Below are 16,757 nucleotides of genomic sequence, written 5' to 3'. Positions count from 1 at the left end.
TGTTCAAGTCTGAAGAACATTCCCCACCATTTTCCTTTACAACAACTTGCAAAATCTAGTCTCAGAAACAGTCCTTAGAAATTTGATAGGATTGGTATTTTAAGTGGTCAAAGCCACAGATATGTGTCCGTGGGGGTACTATCAACATCTAAGCTTATATAGTGTTTTAAAGTTACACAGCATTTTCTCATCCTTATCTCAAGAGTATTGCAGGGTGTGTAGCACAATGCTGCTTTGTCTCTGTATGAGGAGGCTGATACTGGGGGAGGTGCCAGTGGCAGGGTTCAATTAGGAAATACAGAGCCCTGATCAGAAAGTATGGGTCATGGGGCCAAATTGTGACCCAGTATGTTTGTTATAAGAACAATTGATAAGAGGACATGTGGTAAGAACAAACTTCTTAAACAGTTTATGGTAATGATTATGTAATTTTTCTCCTCTCTTAGTATATATGAATACTTCCATTTGGGCCCATAAAGTAGGAACAGCTAACCTTTCAGAAGTATTGGGAAGTTAAGCTTCAATCCTTCTCTCGGAGTTCTCATGCACTTCATAAAAATAGTATACATGACACTTGTTAAAGACGTTAAGGCAGGCTTTACTACAAGGGGGCTACTACAATGGGATTTTGTAATAGGGGAGAGAGATCAGGCTCAACTCCCAATATGACAAGGAAACGTGAGAATTCATAGCCAGTGAGGAGGGTGGGGTTCAGTGGATAGAAAATTACTAAGAGGAAGCATCAGGATAAGGAGGGGATTCAGGATGAAGACAGGACAAGGTGATGAGACATCACCTGGGGATGATGGAGAATGAGGAACCCAATCAGAGAGTGAGGATGGATATTCTCACTACAGGCATTGAGCAAGATTCTTGCTAAAATTGGACACTCATGTGTCCATTGTGTCATGTTGGACAGACCAACAAGGACACTCAAAAGTCAAGCCTAGTTGAACAGTTGTTTATTGGATATAGCAGTAGGATGATCATAGTCAATCTTGTATGTTAGACACTATGACTAAATGGATCTCTTTCAGTTAAATAGACTCAGCACAACGTGGGCCTGTACAAAATTCTGGAGCAGAAGGGGGAAGGTTGCCTAAGACTCTGGAGTTCCTAAAACTACACTGGAAACTAGAAGGCAAGGGAACAGTGATTTTAAAATTCTGGAAAAAAAAAAAAAAAACTTTCCAACCTAAAATTCTATAGCCAGCCAAGTTATCAATCAAGTATGAGAATAGGATCAAGATATTTTCCCATATGGAGGGTCTTACAAAATTTATCTCCCACGTGGTCTCTCAGTAAACTACTGTGTAATCATGTTCCACCAAAAAGAAGAGAAAGGCATGGGGTCAAGAGATCTAGACTTGAAAACTGACATGAAGAGAATTGCCAGGATAAAGGATAAAGGGTAAAGAGGCATCTCAAGATGACACATCTAATATACACCAGGCACACGTAGCGACTGTTTCAGACTACAGCAAGTCAGAGAGCCCCAGGGGGTAGTTCATCAAGAAGATGAAGCTGATAGCTACCGGATGCAATGAAATTATCAAGAAGAGATTTATACAACAGGCAGGGAGCTTATTGTTGAAATGAAAATAAACAGAAACTTTAAAATATTTTTTAAAAGATATTAATTTTAGAGAAAACACACAGGCTTCCCCAGTGGCTCAGTGGTAAAAAAAAAAAATCCGCCTGGCAAGACGGGAGCCATGGGTTCGATTCCTGGTTTAGGAATATCCCCTGGAAGGAAATGGCAACCCTCTCCAGTATTCTTGCCTGGGAAATCCCATGGACAGAGGAGCCTGGTGGGCTACAGTCCACGGGGTCTCAAAAGAGTCAGGCATTTCTCATGAGAAGTAAAGGAATAAAAAATTAAAAAAAAAAAGAGTCAGGCATTACTTAGTAACTAAATGACAACATTATAATGGGAACACTCAGTGTTGACCTATGCTGGAAGGATGTGATTATAGGAAGATGGAAAATGTGCTTATATGTGGTAGGAGTGAGGGGCTGTGAAAGAAAATGAAGTCAGTCATCTATATTGGCACTTCAGTCACTAGTGCATAAGACAGAAGTGTATTAATTAGAAACTCCGGAGGAAATAGCTAAATAATCAGCTTGGAGGGATGAGAGTGCGTGCCTCTGCCTAGAAGAAAGGGGATGTGGATAGGTCTCCTTTTCTGGTAGGAGAAGGCTGTTTGTCTGTCTTCTTTAAACCCATCACTACCTACTGCCTTGAGAGTGCCTTTGACAGCCACCCACATTGCTCCAGTCCTCCCTTCTGATCTCCCCCAAAGATTTGCACACCTATTCTTTTCTTTTTCCTTTTAAGGGCTTTAATGCTGACCACCACAGGGGAACAGATTGGGGAAACAGAGATAAAAGCAGGTGAATAGACAAAGGTTGCAGAATCTGGGAGGTTGTCTCAAGCCTGGAGCCTTGAGCCATATCTCCCAGCCCCACTTCCAAGACGGTAATGGGAAGTCTATTGGACTTTTGCTGTCAGGCAAAGTACATCATGCAAAATGCCGGGCTGGGTAAAGCACAAGCTGGAATCAGGATTGCCGGGAGAAATATCAATAACCTCAGACATGCAGATGACACCACCCTTATGGCAGAAAGCAAAGAACTAAAGAGCCTCCTGATGAAAGTGAGCTAGGAGAGTGAAAAAGTTGGCTTAAAACTCAACATTAGGAAAACTAAGATCATGGCATCTGGTCCCATCACTCCATGGCAAATAGATGGGGAAACAGTGGAAACAGTGTCAGATTTTATTCTTTTGGGCTCCAAAATCACTGCAGATGGTGACTGCAGCCATGAAATTAAAAGACACTTGCTCCTTAGAAGAAAAGCTATGACCAACCTAGACAGCATATTAAAAAGCAGAGACATTACTTTGCCAACAAAGTCTGTCTAGTTAAAGCTATGGTTTTTCCAGTAGTAATGTATGGATATGAGAGTTAGACTATAAAGAAAGTTGAGCACTGAAGAATTGATGCTTTTGAACTATGGTGTTGGAGAAGACTCTTGAGAGTCCCTTGGACTGCAAGGAGATCCAACCAGTGCATCCTAAAGGAAATCAGTCCTGAATATTCATTGGAAGGACTGATGCTGAAGTTTAAACTCCAATATATGGCCACCTGATGAGAAGAACTGACTCATTGGAAAAGATCCCGATGCTGGGAAAAATTGAAGGTGGGAGGTGAAGGGGACAACAGAGGATGAGCTGGTTGGATGGCATCACCAACTCTATGGACATGAGTTTGAGTAAGCTCTGGAAGTTGGTAAGGGACAGGGAAGCCTGGCATGCTGCAGTCTATGGGATCACAAAGAGTTGGACACAACTGAGTGACTTAATTGAACTGAACTGAAAGATTCAAAGGGTGTGGGGCTCATGAAACATGCCCTGATACATTTGTAAGAAAAAGTTTTAAGTGGTTCTTATTTCCCCCAGTTATAAAGCAACACATGGACTCTGAAGAAAAATTAATGGTAAATAAAAATACAAAGCATAAATCACCATAGTTCCACAACCCATAAATAATTATTAACATTTTTTTCTAATCATTTTTTTTAACCCTTGAGTAGGTAAACTTTATCAGCACACATACAATATTGGTACATACCTTTCATATATAATGTGTATCACCCAGAAATAACCTTTCTTTGATCCTTTTGCCATCTTTAACTAGATAAATGATTATCAGTATACATAAGATGTATTTCTCTCATGGGCTTCCCTGGTAGCTCAGCAGTACAGAATCTGCCTGCAATGCAGAAGACCCAATTTTGATCCCGGGGTTTGGAAGATCTCCTGGAGAAGGGCATGGCCACATACTCAAGTATTCTTGCCTGCAGAATTCCCATGGACAGAGGAGCCTAGCGGGCTACAGTCCATAAGGTCACAATGGGACATGACTAAAGCGACTTAGCAAGCTCGCACAGACTTGCAGTGGCACATCTGGTGGCTTGTGCGATTTGTCATCAAGGCAAGGGCAAGGTGGCTGCAGACCTCTGACGATGGGCATGGACTTTCTGCAGAACCTAGCAACAGATACAGAGCTCAGGCAGATCAGGGCCCAGCTGCAGGCAAGTCCATGAAAGAAAAGGACCCAGGCTGATTTGGGCAAGACTACATAAGAGCCAGGTCTGAATGTACTTTGGGCAGAAATACTGGCTCCACACTTGAGACATTCCCAGGAAAATAAAAAGGGAGATATATCACTTGGAACCACTCCAGAAAAAGAAAATCCCAGGTAGAAATGAATAATTCTAGAGATAGAATTATTCCAGAAATGGAATTAAGACCCAGAATTACACAGTCAATATTTCATTTTCTTTAGTGATTGCATTTAAACTTAATGCCTTCTTTTGAAATGAATGGTTACATAAATTCAGAACTGAGCACCTCAGTGGGAAGGCCCTTGGGGGATACACCCAAGACCCCTAAAGTCACACCAGGGAGGGAGCTATCCCTCTGCCAAGGGTTGTAGCTGTCTGCCCCACAATGGGCACTGCACTCTTCAGCTTTTATCAGGGAAGCTGTTTTTTTTTGCCTCTTATCATTTCCTTTGACTATTTAACATGGTTTTAATCATTAACATATTCTGAAATCTTATTGCAGTATCAGCATTTGTGTTTGCAGTCTAAAAAGTACATCATTAAATACTGTTTATCCAATAACCTGCAATCAATCAAATCTACTAGACCTTTGATTCACAGGCTATCAGCTAGTTTTATAATTTCTAATGTCTCTAATGAGCAACTGTACTTGTTAGTTTCTAAACAGGAAGCCTATTTCAGGGAAATAATCTCAGGTGTATTCCTGTCCCCACCTTAGTCTAAGACATTAGCATGGCTTTCTTTCTTAATTCCATCAAAATGGAATCACAGATAAATAGCCTGCAGACAAGGATTGAGAAGATGCAAGAAAGGTTTAACAGGGACCTAGAAGAAATAAAAAAGAGTCAATATATAATGAATAATGCAATAAATGAGATAAAAATACTCTGGAGGCAACAAATAGTAGAATAACAGAGGCAGAAGATAGGATTAGTGAATTAGAAGATAAAATGGTAGAAATAAATGAATCAGGAAAAAAGAAAATAGAATTAAAAGAAATGAGGACAATCTCAGAGACCTCCAGGACAATATTAAATGCCCCAACATTCGAATCATAGGAATCCCAGAAGAAGAAGACAAAAATAAAGACAATGAGAAAATACTTGAGGAGATAATAGTTGAAAAACTTCCCTAAAATGGGGAAGGGAATAATCACCCAAGTCCAAGAAACCCAGAGAGTCCCAAACAGGATAAACCCAAGGTGAAACACCCCAAGACACATATTAATCAAATTAACAAAGATCAAACACAAAGAACAAATATTAAAAGCAGCAAGGGAAAAACAACAAATAACACACAAGGGAATTCCTATAAGGATAACAGCTGATCTTTCAATAGAAACTCTTCAAGCCAGGAGGGAATGGCAAGACATACCTAAAGTGATGAAAGAAAATAACCTACAGCCCAAATTATTGTACCCAGCAAGGATCTCATTCAAATATGAAGGAGAAATCAAAAGCTTCTCAGACAAGCAAAAGCTGAGAGAATTCAGCACCACCAAACCAGCTCTCCAACAAATGCTAAAGGATCTTCTCTAGACAGGAAACACAAAAACAGTGTATAAACTCGAACCCAAAACAATAAAGTAAATGGCAACGGGATCATATTTATCAATAATTACCTTAAACGTAAATGGGTTGAATGCCCCGACCAAAAGACGAAGACTGGCTGAATGGATACAAAAACAAGACCCCTACATATGTTGTCTACACGAGACCCACCTCAAAACGGGGGACACATACAGACTGAAAGTGAAGGGCTGGAAAAAGATTTTCCATGCAAATAGAGACCAAAAGAACGCAGAAGTAGCAATACTCATATCAGATAAAATGGACTTTAAAACAAAGGCTGTGAAAAGAGACAAAGATGGTCACTACATAATGATCAAAGGATCAAGCCAAGAAGAAGATATAACAATTATAAATATATATGCACCCAACACGGGAGCGCCACAATATGTAAGACAAATGCTAACAAGTATGAAAGGAGAAATTAATAATAACACAATAATAGTGGGAGACTTTAATACCCCACTCACACCTATGGATAGATCAACTAAACAGAAAATTAACAAGGAAACACAAATCTTAAACGATACAATAGACCAGCTAGACCTAATTGATATCTATAGGACATTTCATCCCAAAACAATGAATGTCACCTTTTTCTCAAGCACACACGGAACCTTCTCCAAGATAGATCACATCCTGGGCCATAAATCTAGCCTTGGTAACTTCAAAAAAATTGAAATCGTTCCAAGCATCATTTCTGACCACAATGCAGTAAGATTAGATCTCAATTACATGAGAAAAACTATTAAAAATTCCAACATATGGAGGCTGAACAACACGCTGCTGAATAACCAACAAATCACAGAAGAAATCAAGAAAGAAATCAAAAATTGCATAGAAATGAATGAAAATGGAAACACAACAACCCAAACCTGTGGGACACTGTAAAAGCAGTCCTAAGGGGAAAGTTCATAGCAAAACAGGCATACCTCAAGAAACAAGAAAAAACTCAAATAAATAACCTAACTCTACACCTAAAGCAACTAGAAAAGGAAGAAATGAAGAACCCCAGGGTTAGTAGAAGGAAAGAAATCTTAAAAATTAGGGCAGAAATAAATGCAAAAGAAACAAAAGAGACCATAGCAAAAATCAACAAAGCCAAAAGCTGGTTCTTTGAAAGGATAAATAAAATTGACAACTCATTAGCCAGACTCATCAAGAAACAAAGGGAGAAAAATCAAATCCATAAAATTAGAAATGAAAATGGAGAGATCACAACAGACAACACAGAAATACAAAGGATCATAAGAGACTACTATCAACAATTATATGCCAATAAAATGGACAACATGGAAGAAATGGACAAATTCTTAGAAAAGTACAACTTTCCAAAACTGAACCAGGAAGAAATAGAAAATCTTAACAGACCCATCACAAGCACGGAAATTGAAACTGTAATCAGAAATCTTCCAGCAAACAAAAGCCCAGGTCCAGACGGCTTCACAGCTGAATTCTACCAAAAATTTAGAGAAGAGCTAACACCTATCCTGCTCAAACTCTTCCAGAAAATTGCAGAGGAAGGTAAACTTCCAAACTCATTCTATGAGGCCACCATCACCCTAATACCAAAACCTGACAAAGACGCCACAAAAAAAAAAGAAAAAGAAAACTACAGGCCAATATCACTGATGAACATAGATGCAAAAATCCTTAACAAAATTCTAGCAATCAGAATCCAACAACACATTAAAAAGATCATACACCATGACCAAGTGGGCTTTATCCCAGGAACGCAAGAATTCTTCAATATCCGCAAATCAATCAATGTAATACACCACATTAACAAATTGAAAAATAAAAACCATATGATTATCTCAATAGATGCAGAGAAAGCCTTTGACAAAATTCAACATCCATTTATGATAAGAACTCTCCAGAAAGCAGGAATAGAAGGAACATACCTCAACATAATAAAAGCTATATATGACAAACCCACAGCAAACATTATCCTCAATGGTGAAAAATTGAAAGCATTTCCTCTAAAGTCAGGAACAAGACAAGGGTGCCCACTTTCACCATTACTATTCCACATAGTTTTGGAAGTTTTGGCCCCAGCAATCAGAGCAGAAAAAGAAATAAAAGGAATCCAAATTGGAAAAGAAGACGTAAAACTCTCACTATTTGCAGATGACATGATCCTCTACATAGAAAACCCTAAAGACTCCACCAGAAAATTACTAGAACTAATTAATGTTTATAGTAAAGTTGCAGGATATAAAATCAACACACAGAAATCCCTTGCATTCCTATACACTAATAATGAGAAAACCAAAAGAGAAATTAAGGAAACAATTCCATTCACCATTGCAATGGAAAGAATAAAATACTTAGGAATATATCTACCTAAAGAAACTAAAGACCTATATATAGAAAACTATAAAACACTGGTGAAAGAAATCAAAGAGGACACTAATAGATAGAGAAATATACCATGTTCATGGATTGGAAGAATCAATATAGTGAAAATGAGTATACTACCCAAAGCAATGTATAGATTCAATGCAATTCCTATCAAGCTACCATCGGTAAGATCACAGAGCTAAAACAAATAATTTCACAGTTTGTATGGAAATACAAAAAACCTTGAATAGCCAAAGCAATCTTGAGAAAGAAGAATGGAACTGGAGGAATCAACCTGCCTGACTTCAGGCTCTACTACAAAGCCACAGTCATCAAGACAGTATGGTACTGGCACAAAGACAGAAATATTGATCAATGGAACAAAATAGAAAGCCCAGAGATAAATCCACGCACATATGGACACCTTATCTTTGACAAAGGAGGCAGGAATATACAATGGATTAAAGACAATCTCTTTAACAAGCTGTGCTGGGAAAACTGGTCAACCACTTGCAAAAGAATGAAACTAGAACACTTTCTAACACCATACACAAAAATAAACTCAAAATGGATTAAAGATCTAAATGTAAGACCAGAAACTATAAAACTCCTAGAGGAGAATATAGGCAAAACACTCTCTGACATACATCACAGCAGGATCCTCTATGACCCACCTCCCAGAATATTGGAAATAAAAGCAAAAATAGACAAATGGGACCTAATTAAACTTAAAAGCTTCTGCACAACAAAGGAAACTATAAGCAAGGTGAAAAGACAGGCTTCAGTATGGGAGAAAATAATAGCAAATGAAGCAACTGACAAACAACTAATCTCAAAAATATACAAGCAATTCCTACAGCTCAATTCCAGAAAAATAAATGACCCAATCAAAAAATGGGCCAAAGAACTAAATAGACATTTCTCCAAAGAAGACATACAGATGGCTAACACATGAAAAGATGCTCAACATCACTCATTATCAGAGAAATGCAAATCAAAACCACTATGAGGTACCATTTCATGTCAGTCAGAATGGCTGTGATCCTAAAGTCTACAAGCAATAAATGCTGGAGAGGGTGTGGAGAAAAGGGAACCCTCTTACACTGTTGGTGGGAATGCAAACCAGTACAGCCACTATGGAGAACAGTGTGGAGATTCCTTTAAAAACTGGGAATAGAACTGCCTTATGATCCAGCAACCCCACTGCTGGGCATACACACCGAGGAAACCAGAAGGGAAATAGACACGTGTACCCCAATGTTCATCGCAGCACTGTTTATTATTTTTTTATTTTATTTTTAATTTTATTTTATTTTTAAACTTTACATAATTGTATTAGTTTTGCCAAATATCAAAATGAATCCATCACAGGTATACATGTGGTCCCCATCCTGAACCCTCCTCCCTCCCCATACCATCCCTCTGGGTCGTCCCAGTGCACTAGCCCCAAGCATCCAGTATCATGCATTGAACCTGGACTGGCATCTCGTTTCATACATGATATTTTACATGTTTCAATGCCATTCTCCCAAATCATCCCACTCTCTCCCTCTCCCACAGAGTCCATAAGACTGCTCCGTACATCAGTGTCTCTTTTGCTGTCTCGTACACAGGGTTATTGTTATCATCTTTCTAAATTCCATATATATGCGTTAGTATACTGTATTGGTGTTTTTCCTTCTGGCTTACTTCACTCTGTATAATAGGCTCCACTTTCATCCACCTCATTAGAACTGATTCAAATGAATTCTTTTTAATGGCTGAGTAATACTCCATTGTGTATATGTACCACAGCTTTCTTATCCATTCATCTGCTGATGGACATACACACTGAGGAAACCAGAAGGGAAAGAGACACGTGTACCTATATGTCCATCAGCAGATGAATGGATAAAAAAGCTGTGGTACATATACACAATGGAGTATTACTCAGCCATTAAAAAGAATTCATTTGAATCAGTTCTAATGAGGTGGATGAAAGTGGAGCCTATTATACAGAGTGAAGTAAGCCAGAAGGAAAAACACCAATACAGTATACTAACGCATATATATGGAATTTAGAAAGATGATAACAATAACCCTGTGTACGAGACAGCAAAAGAGACACTGATGTACGGAGCAGTCTTATGGACTCTGTGGGAGAGGGAGAGAGTGGGATGATTTGGGAGAAAAATAAATTTAAAAAATAAATAAATAAAAACAAAAAATAAAAAGTACATCATTAAATACTGTTTATTCGATAACCTGCAATCAATCAAATCTACTAGACCTTTGATTCACAGGCTATCAGCTAGTTTTATAATTTCTAATGTCTCTAATGAGCAACTGTACTTGTTAGTCTCTAAACAGGAAGCCTATTTCAGGGAAATAATCTCAGAGGTGTATTCCTGTCCCCACCTTAGTCTAAGACATTAGCATGGCTTTCTTTCTTAATTTTATTTCCCTGTTTCTCTGCATGTTTAATTAGGCTGCAGATTCTTTTAACTCTATCTTCTGATTTTGTTTTGTCTCTCACAGGGTTTACCAGAAGGCGAGGCCCACAAGCACCCTCAGTACTGAGATTCCAGTTGGAACATAGTACTGCATCATCTTCTCTGTCAACAACACAGGTGTCCACATATTAGAGATGGAAGGACTTATCGATGTGACACACTTCAACTCCCTCATTTTACAGATGAGAACACTGGGTTTTAGAGAGGGTGAATGGCTTGTGCAGCTTCCCACAGCACAGAAGCCAGAACTAGAATTCAGGCCCCCAGCTTCCAAGATCAATGTTTTTCCATTATTATAGTGAACACCATCTCAATTTAAGGCAAAGAGCTTCCCTATCCAGAAGAGCCTTGTGTATGTATCTCTCCATGGGGCGGCTCAGGGGTGGGGCCTCCTGGGTGTCCAGGCAGGTGGCTGCAAGGCCTCTCTACTGCAGCACCTGTCACTCCAGGGACTGATCCTGGAAAGGTAGAAGGGATCCTGGATATCAGGGACTTGAGAAACAGACCAGACCAAACCTTAAACCTCTCTCAGCGCTTGGTGGGGGATTGGGGAAAATCTTGGCTTTCAAAGACAATGACAGAAGAAGGAAGAGAGAGAAGGTAAATAATTTGACAAATATGTAGGCTCTAAACCCCTCTCCTCAACAAAAAATGGGAGGCGTTAAGCACTGGCATATCTCCTGTAAATGACTTGCAAAAGTAGCACTTTGGAAAGAGCCTTTGATTTGATTTAGAGAAGATTGGGTTAGGAAGGAATATTCTCTAGATACTCTCTGCTGCTGCTGCTGCTAAGTCGCTTCAGTCGTGTCCGACTCTGTGTGACCCCATAGACGGCAGCCCACCAGGCTTCCCCGTCCCTGGGATTCTCCAGGCAAGAACACTGGAGTGGGTCACCATTTCCTTCTCCAATGCATGAGAGTGAATAATAAAAGTGATGTCGCTCAGTCATGTCTGACTCTAGCGACCCCATGGACTGCAGCCTACCAGGCTCCTCTGTCCATGGGATTTTCCAGGCAAAAGTACTGGAGTGGGGTGCCATTGCCTTCTCCTCTAGACACTCTCTACAGGCAGCCTACCTTGGAAATAATCAGCTACCTTGTAACAGCCTTCACTTGTAGTTTGATTCAGATAATTCATAAAGGAAAAAAGTTCTCATCAGAAATAAATTTTTTTTTCTGTTTCTTTAATTTTGTATCTATGTGAGATGATGGATGTTCATTAAATCTACTGTGCTAATCATTTCTTGATGTATGTAAGTCAATTCATTATGCTGCACACTTACACAGTGTTGTCTGTCAATCACATCTCAATGAAACTGGAAGGAAAAAAAGAATAAATAGTAATTTTTCCTCTCAAGTCATTTTCTCATAAGACAGGTTGGGCAGAAGCACATCATAGGGAAAGTTTTCCATTTTCCTCTGCATCTCCAAAACTGGGCACAGACTTGGCACAGATTAGGTCACAAGCAGACTTACAGGGAGATTCCCTCACTTGCACTGCTCCTTCTGAAGTCCAGGGAGGAGTCCCCACAGTGTGTTCAGTAGCACAAGCCTTGTAGAATTTGCAAAGGTAAAAGGTTTCAAGCATGGCCATCTGTAGCTATTTGTATTACTTTAATGAAGAACTCTGGCTACTGTAGATAGTAAATGTTGGTGCTGGGACTTGAACTTATGTGCTTACTTCTGATCCTGTGCTCCCTCTATCATGTCACACCAGCTTTCTAACTCATCTCAGGCTACAAGCCAAGCAAACCTTATTGCTACCCTGGGAGATAAAAGTCAGAATCCATGGAGAGGAGTTTTACCTACCTGATTCCTAAAAATACTTGCAGGAGAGTGCAGATGCCAGAGACGAAGAAAATGGTGCTGATGAGGTAACTCTGGGTCAGGGGATCATGCTGCAAACACAGGTCCTTAGCCAAGATGAGCGGCACTGCTACAAGCCCCCCTAGGGCTGTGAGGAAGTGCTGTAGGCAGAGCAGAGAGAGGAGACAAAGTTAGAGATGCTGTGGCTGCCTATTCCACCTAATCCTATTCCTTCTACTGGAAGCTCAACCTTTGGTCTCAGAGGTGATCCAGGCAAGTGGCAGGAACTAGGAAGGCCTGGCAGCAAGAAGCAGGGACACAACCAGAAGGTCTGGGGTTCAAAGACAGGACCCCGGGGCTGAGAACTGCTGTTTTAGGTAAGAAACCAAGGTAGGGATGCAGTGTGGGAGGACATAACAGGAACCGAGGAGGTGGCCTTAAGAATAGGAAAAGACAAAAGGCCCATTATTAAAATAAGGCACAAGGTGAGAGCAAGACCATTGACCAGGCCTGAGCACATTCTTCAAAACTGATTATACATTAGGTCACAAAACAGCATCAGCAAATTTAAGAAGACTCAGTCGCTCAGTCATGTCTGACTCTTGCATGTCTGACCCCATGAATCGCAGCACGTCAGGCCTCCCTGTCTATCACCAACTCCTGGAGTTCACTCAGACTCACGTCCATTGAGTCAGTGATACCATCCAGCCATCTCATCCTCTGTCGTCCCCTTCTCCTCCCGCTCCCAATCCCTCCCAGCATCAGAGTCTTTTCCTAGGAGTCAACTCTTCTCATGAGGTGGCCAAAGTACTGGAATTTCAGCTTTAGCATCATTCCTTCCAAAGAACACTCAGGACTGATCTCCTTTAGAATGGACTGGTTGGATCTCCTTGCAGCCCAAGGGACTCTCAGGAGTCTTCTCCAACACCACAGTTCAAAAGCCAAGGTTAAATATCTCTATTAATTTCTTATGATTCCTTCAAGACATGCAAAAATTACTACATATACTTATTTCTGCTGTTCTATCTCTATTTTTATTTGTTAGTCTTTAAAGTAAAAAAAGATCACACTATACAGTTATTTACTTGACATTTTTCACTTAATCTATGCTGGTGATTATTTTTTAACTGCAAGGTAAATATATCTTTCTCTTTCTAACAGCTACATTAAAAAATTATTTGTTAGAATATGCTACAGTTCTCTAAGATGGATATTTGGGGGGTGTTTCAGGGTTTTGTTTGTTGTTGTGATTTTATGATTAATCAATAGAACATCTTTGTACTTATCTTAACAAGTCTTGCCAGCATATCTAGAGAGAAATTCTTTAAAAAGTTTTTTTTTAATTTGGCCATGCCACACGATTTGTGGGAACTTAGTTCCCCCACCAGGGATTGGACCCATGCCTTGGCAGTGAAATGATGGACTCCTAACCACTGGACCCCTGGGGAATTCTCTACAGAGAAATTCTTAAGCATTAGGGCCTGGGTTAAATAACATGTGTTTTACCAGTTAATAGAAAAGTTGCACCAGATAACATTCCAACAAGTATTTGACAATGCGTGTTTTCCAATATTCCCCAAGCACTGGTTATCAAACATATCAGTTGTTTCCAAACAAATTATAATTGATAACTTGAAACAAACAAACAAACAAAAACTCACAATGGCCCAGGTGGTGTCCTTGATGTGACCTAGTAGCTTAGCACAGGGAACAATCTTCCCCTAAAACCCTGCCCCCATCCTCAAACTCCTTGGGAGAAAATAGAAAAAAAAGAGAAAAGAGAACCTTGAGTCCCCTAAAGGTCAACAGCATGGAAGCCAAGAACATGAGCAACTGAAGTTAGATCTTGACTAATTTGACCCGTGTGTGTCGATGTGCCTTTTGAGACAGAGCCTCCTTGCACCCAATGCTTCTGTGTCCCATTACCTGGATCCCCAAGAAGATGCAGAGATACCATGGTGGGATATCCAGGATACCATAAGCCAGGTGGCTGCTGCTAGAACTCTTGAGCTGGCCATCCTTCTTGCTGCCTTGGTCACCTTCATGGGAGCTGAGCACACCATCACCCCTCTGCTGGGAAAAAGAGAAAAACACGTTTGAGCATTTCAAGAGGAATCAAGTGCATTTTGATGCCATTTGATTTGACACTTCTATATACAGTGTCAAATCAAATCTTGGAGACAGAGTTTTGGATGAAATAGAAAAGAATAGCTTATTGCTTTGCCAGGCAAAGGGGAACACAGTGGCTCCTGCCCTCGAAAACTGTGTGTCTCCACCCAGAGGGATTTCATGAGAAGTTTTATAGAAACAGTTGAAGCATGGGGCTGCTAATAAGATTAGGCCGTGTACAGTTCAGTTCAGTCGCTCAATCGTGTCTGACTCTGTGACCCCCTGGACTGCAACACGGCAGGCCTCCCTGTCCATCACCAACTCCTGGAGCTTAATCAAACTCATGTTCATTGAGTCAGTGATGCCATCCAACCATCTCATCCTCTGTCATCCCCTTCACCTCCCACCTTCAATCTTTCCCAGCATCAGGATCTTTTCAAATGACTCAGTTCTTCCCATTAGGTGGCCAAAGTATTGGCGTTTCAGCTTCAGCATCAGTCCTTCCAAAAATACTCAGGACTGATTTCCTCTAGGATGGGCTGGCTGGATCTCCTTGCAGCCCAAGAGACTCTCAAGAGTCTTCTCCAACACCACAGTTCAAAAGCATCAATTCTCTGGCACTCAGCTTTCTTTATAGTCCAACTCTCACATCCATACATGACCACTGGAAAAACCATAGTCTTGACTAGACGAACCTTTGTTAGCAAAGTAATGTCTCTGCTTTTGAATATGCTGCCTAGGATGATCATAGCTTTTCTTCCAAGGAGCAAGGGTCTTTTAATTTCATGGCTGCAGACACCATCTACAGTGACGTTGGAGCCCCCCAAAACAAAGTCAGCCACTGTTTCCATTGCTTCCCCATCTATTTGCCATGAAGTGATGGGACCAGATGCCATGATCTTAGTTTTCCAAATATTGAGTTTTAAGCCAACTTTTTCACTCTCCTCTTTCACTTTCATCAGGAGGCTCTTTAGTTCTTCTTTGCTTTCTGCCATAAGGGTGGTGTCATCTGCATATCTGAGATTCTTGATATTTCTCCCGGCAATCTTGATTCCAGCTTGTGCTTCACGCAGCCCAGCATTTCTCATGATGTACTCTGCATATAAGTTAAATAAACAGGTTGACAATATACAGCCTTGATGTACTCCTTTTCCTATTTGGAACCAGTCTGTTGTTCCATGTCCACTTCTAACTGTTGCTTCCTGACCTGCATACAGATTTCTCAAGAGGCAGGTCAGGTGGTCAGGTATTCCCATCTCTTTCAGAATTTTCCACAGTTTATTGTGATCTACACAGTCAAAGGCTTTGGCATAGTCAATAAAGCAGAAATAGATGTTTTTCTGGCACTTTCTTGCTTTTTTGATGATCCAACGGTTGTTGGCAATTTGATCTGTGGTTCCTCTGCCTTTTCTAAATCCAGCTTGAACATCTGGAAGTTCATGGTTTACATACTGTTGAAGCCTGGCTTGGAGAATTTTGAGCATTACTTTGCTAGTGTGTGAGATGAGTGCAATTGTGCGGCAGCTTGGGCATTCTTTGGCATTGCCTTTCTTTGGGATTGGAATGAAAACTGACCTTTTCCAGTCCTGTGGCCACTGCTGAGTTTTCCAAATTTGCTGGCATACGGAGTGCAGCACTTTCACAGCATCATCTTTTAGGACTCAAAATAGCTCGACTGGAATTCCATCACCTCCACTAGCTTTGTTCGTAGTGATGCTTCCTAAGGCCCACTTGACTTCACATTCCAGGATGTCTGGCTCTACGTGAGTGATCACACCATCATGATTATCTGGGTCATGAAGATCTTTTTTGTATAGTTCTTCTGTGTATTCTTGCCACCTCTTCTTAATATCTTCTGCTTCTGTTAGGTCCATACCATTTCTGTCATTTATTGTGCCCATCTTTGCATGAAATTGCCCCTTGGTATCTCTAATTTTCTTGAAGAGATCTCTAGTTTTTTCCATTCTATTGCTTTCCTCTATTTCTTTGCACTGATCACTGAGGAAGGCTTTCTTGTCTCTCCCTGCTCTTCTTTGGGACTCTGCATTCAAATGGGTATATCTTTTCTTTTTTCCTTTGCCTTTCATTTCTCTTTTCACAGCTATTTGTGAGGCCTCCTCAGACAGCCATTTTGCCTTTTTGCATTTCTTTTTCTTGGGGATGGTCTTGATTCCTGTCTCCTGTACAGTGTCACAAACCTGTGTCTGTAGTTCTTAAGGTACTCTGTCTATCAGATATAACCCCTTGAATCTATTTCTCATTTCCACTGTAAGGGATATGATTTAGGTAATACCTGAATGGTCTAGTGGTTT

The 16,757-nt window shown here is 40.3% G+C and overlaps 1 protein-coding gene across 2 annotated transcripts in view; it reads right to left on the bottom strand.

Annotated features, from left to right (window-relative positions):
• LOC113891175 (solute carrier family 23 member 2-like) overlaps positions 1-16,757 on the bottom strand; it is an 85,114-nt gene that overhangs the window by 55,088 nt on the left and 13,269 nt on the right. For both annotated transcript variants that reach the window (XM_027538921.1, XM_027538920.1), the window contains exons 2-3: positions 14,263-14,409; positions 12,340-12,497 (exon numbers count right to left, since the gene is read on the bottom strand). In XM_027538921.1, coding sequence (XP_027394722.1) covers positions 12,340-12,497; positions 14,263-14,409 — 305 coding nt within the window. The remainder of the gene's footprint in view (positions 1-12,339; positions 12,498-14,262; positions 14,410-16,757) is intronic.

Source organism: Bos indicus x Bos taurus, chromosome 4 (genome assembly GCF_003369695.1).
Source record: "Bos indicus x Bos taurus breed Angus x Brahman F1 hybrid chromosome 4, Bos_hybrid_MaternalHap_v2.0, whole genome shotgun sequence".
In the NCBI taxonomy this organism is placed as follows: domain Eukaryota; kingdom Metazoa; phylum Chordata; class Mammalia; order Artiodactyla; family Bovidae; genus Bos; species Bos indicus x Bos taurus.
Note: the sequence above shows the minus strand (reverse complement) of the source record. Positions and strands in the feature narration are given on the sequence as shown.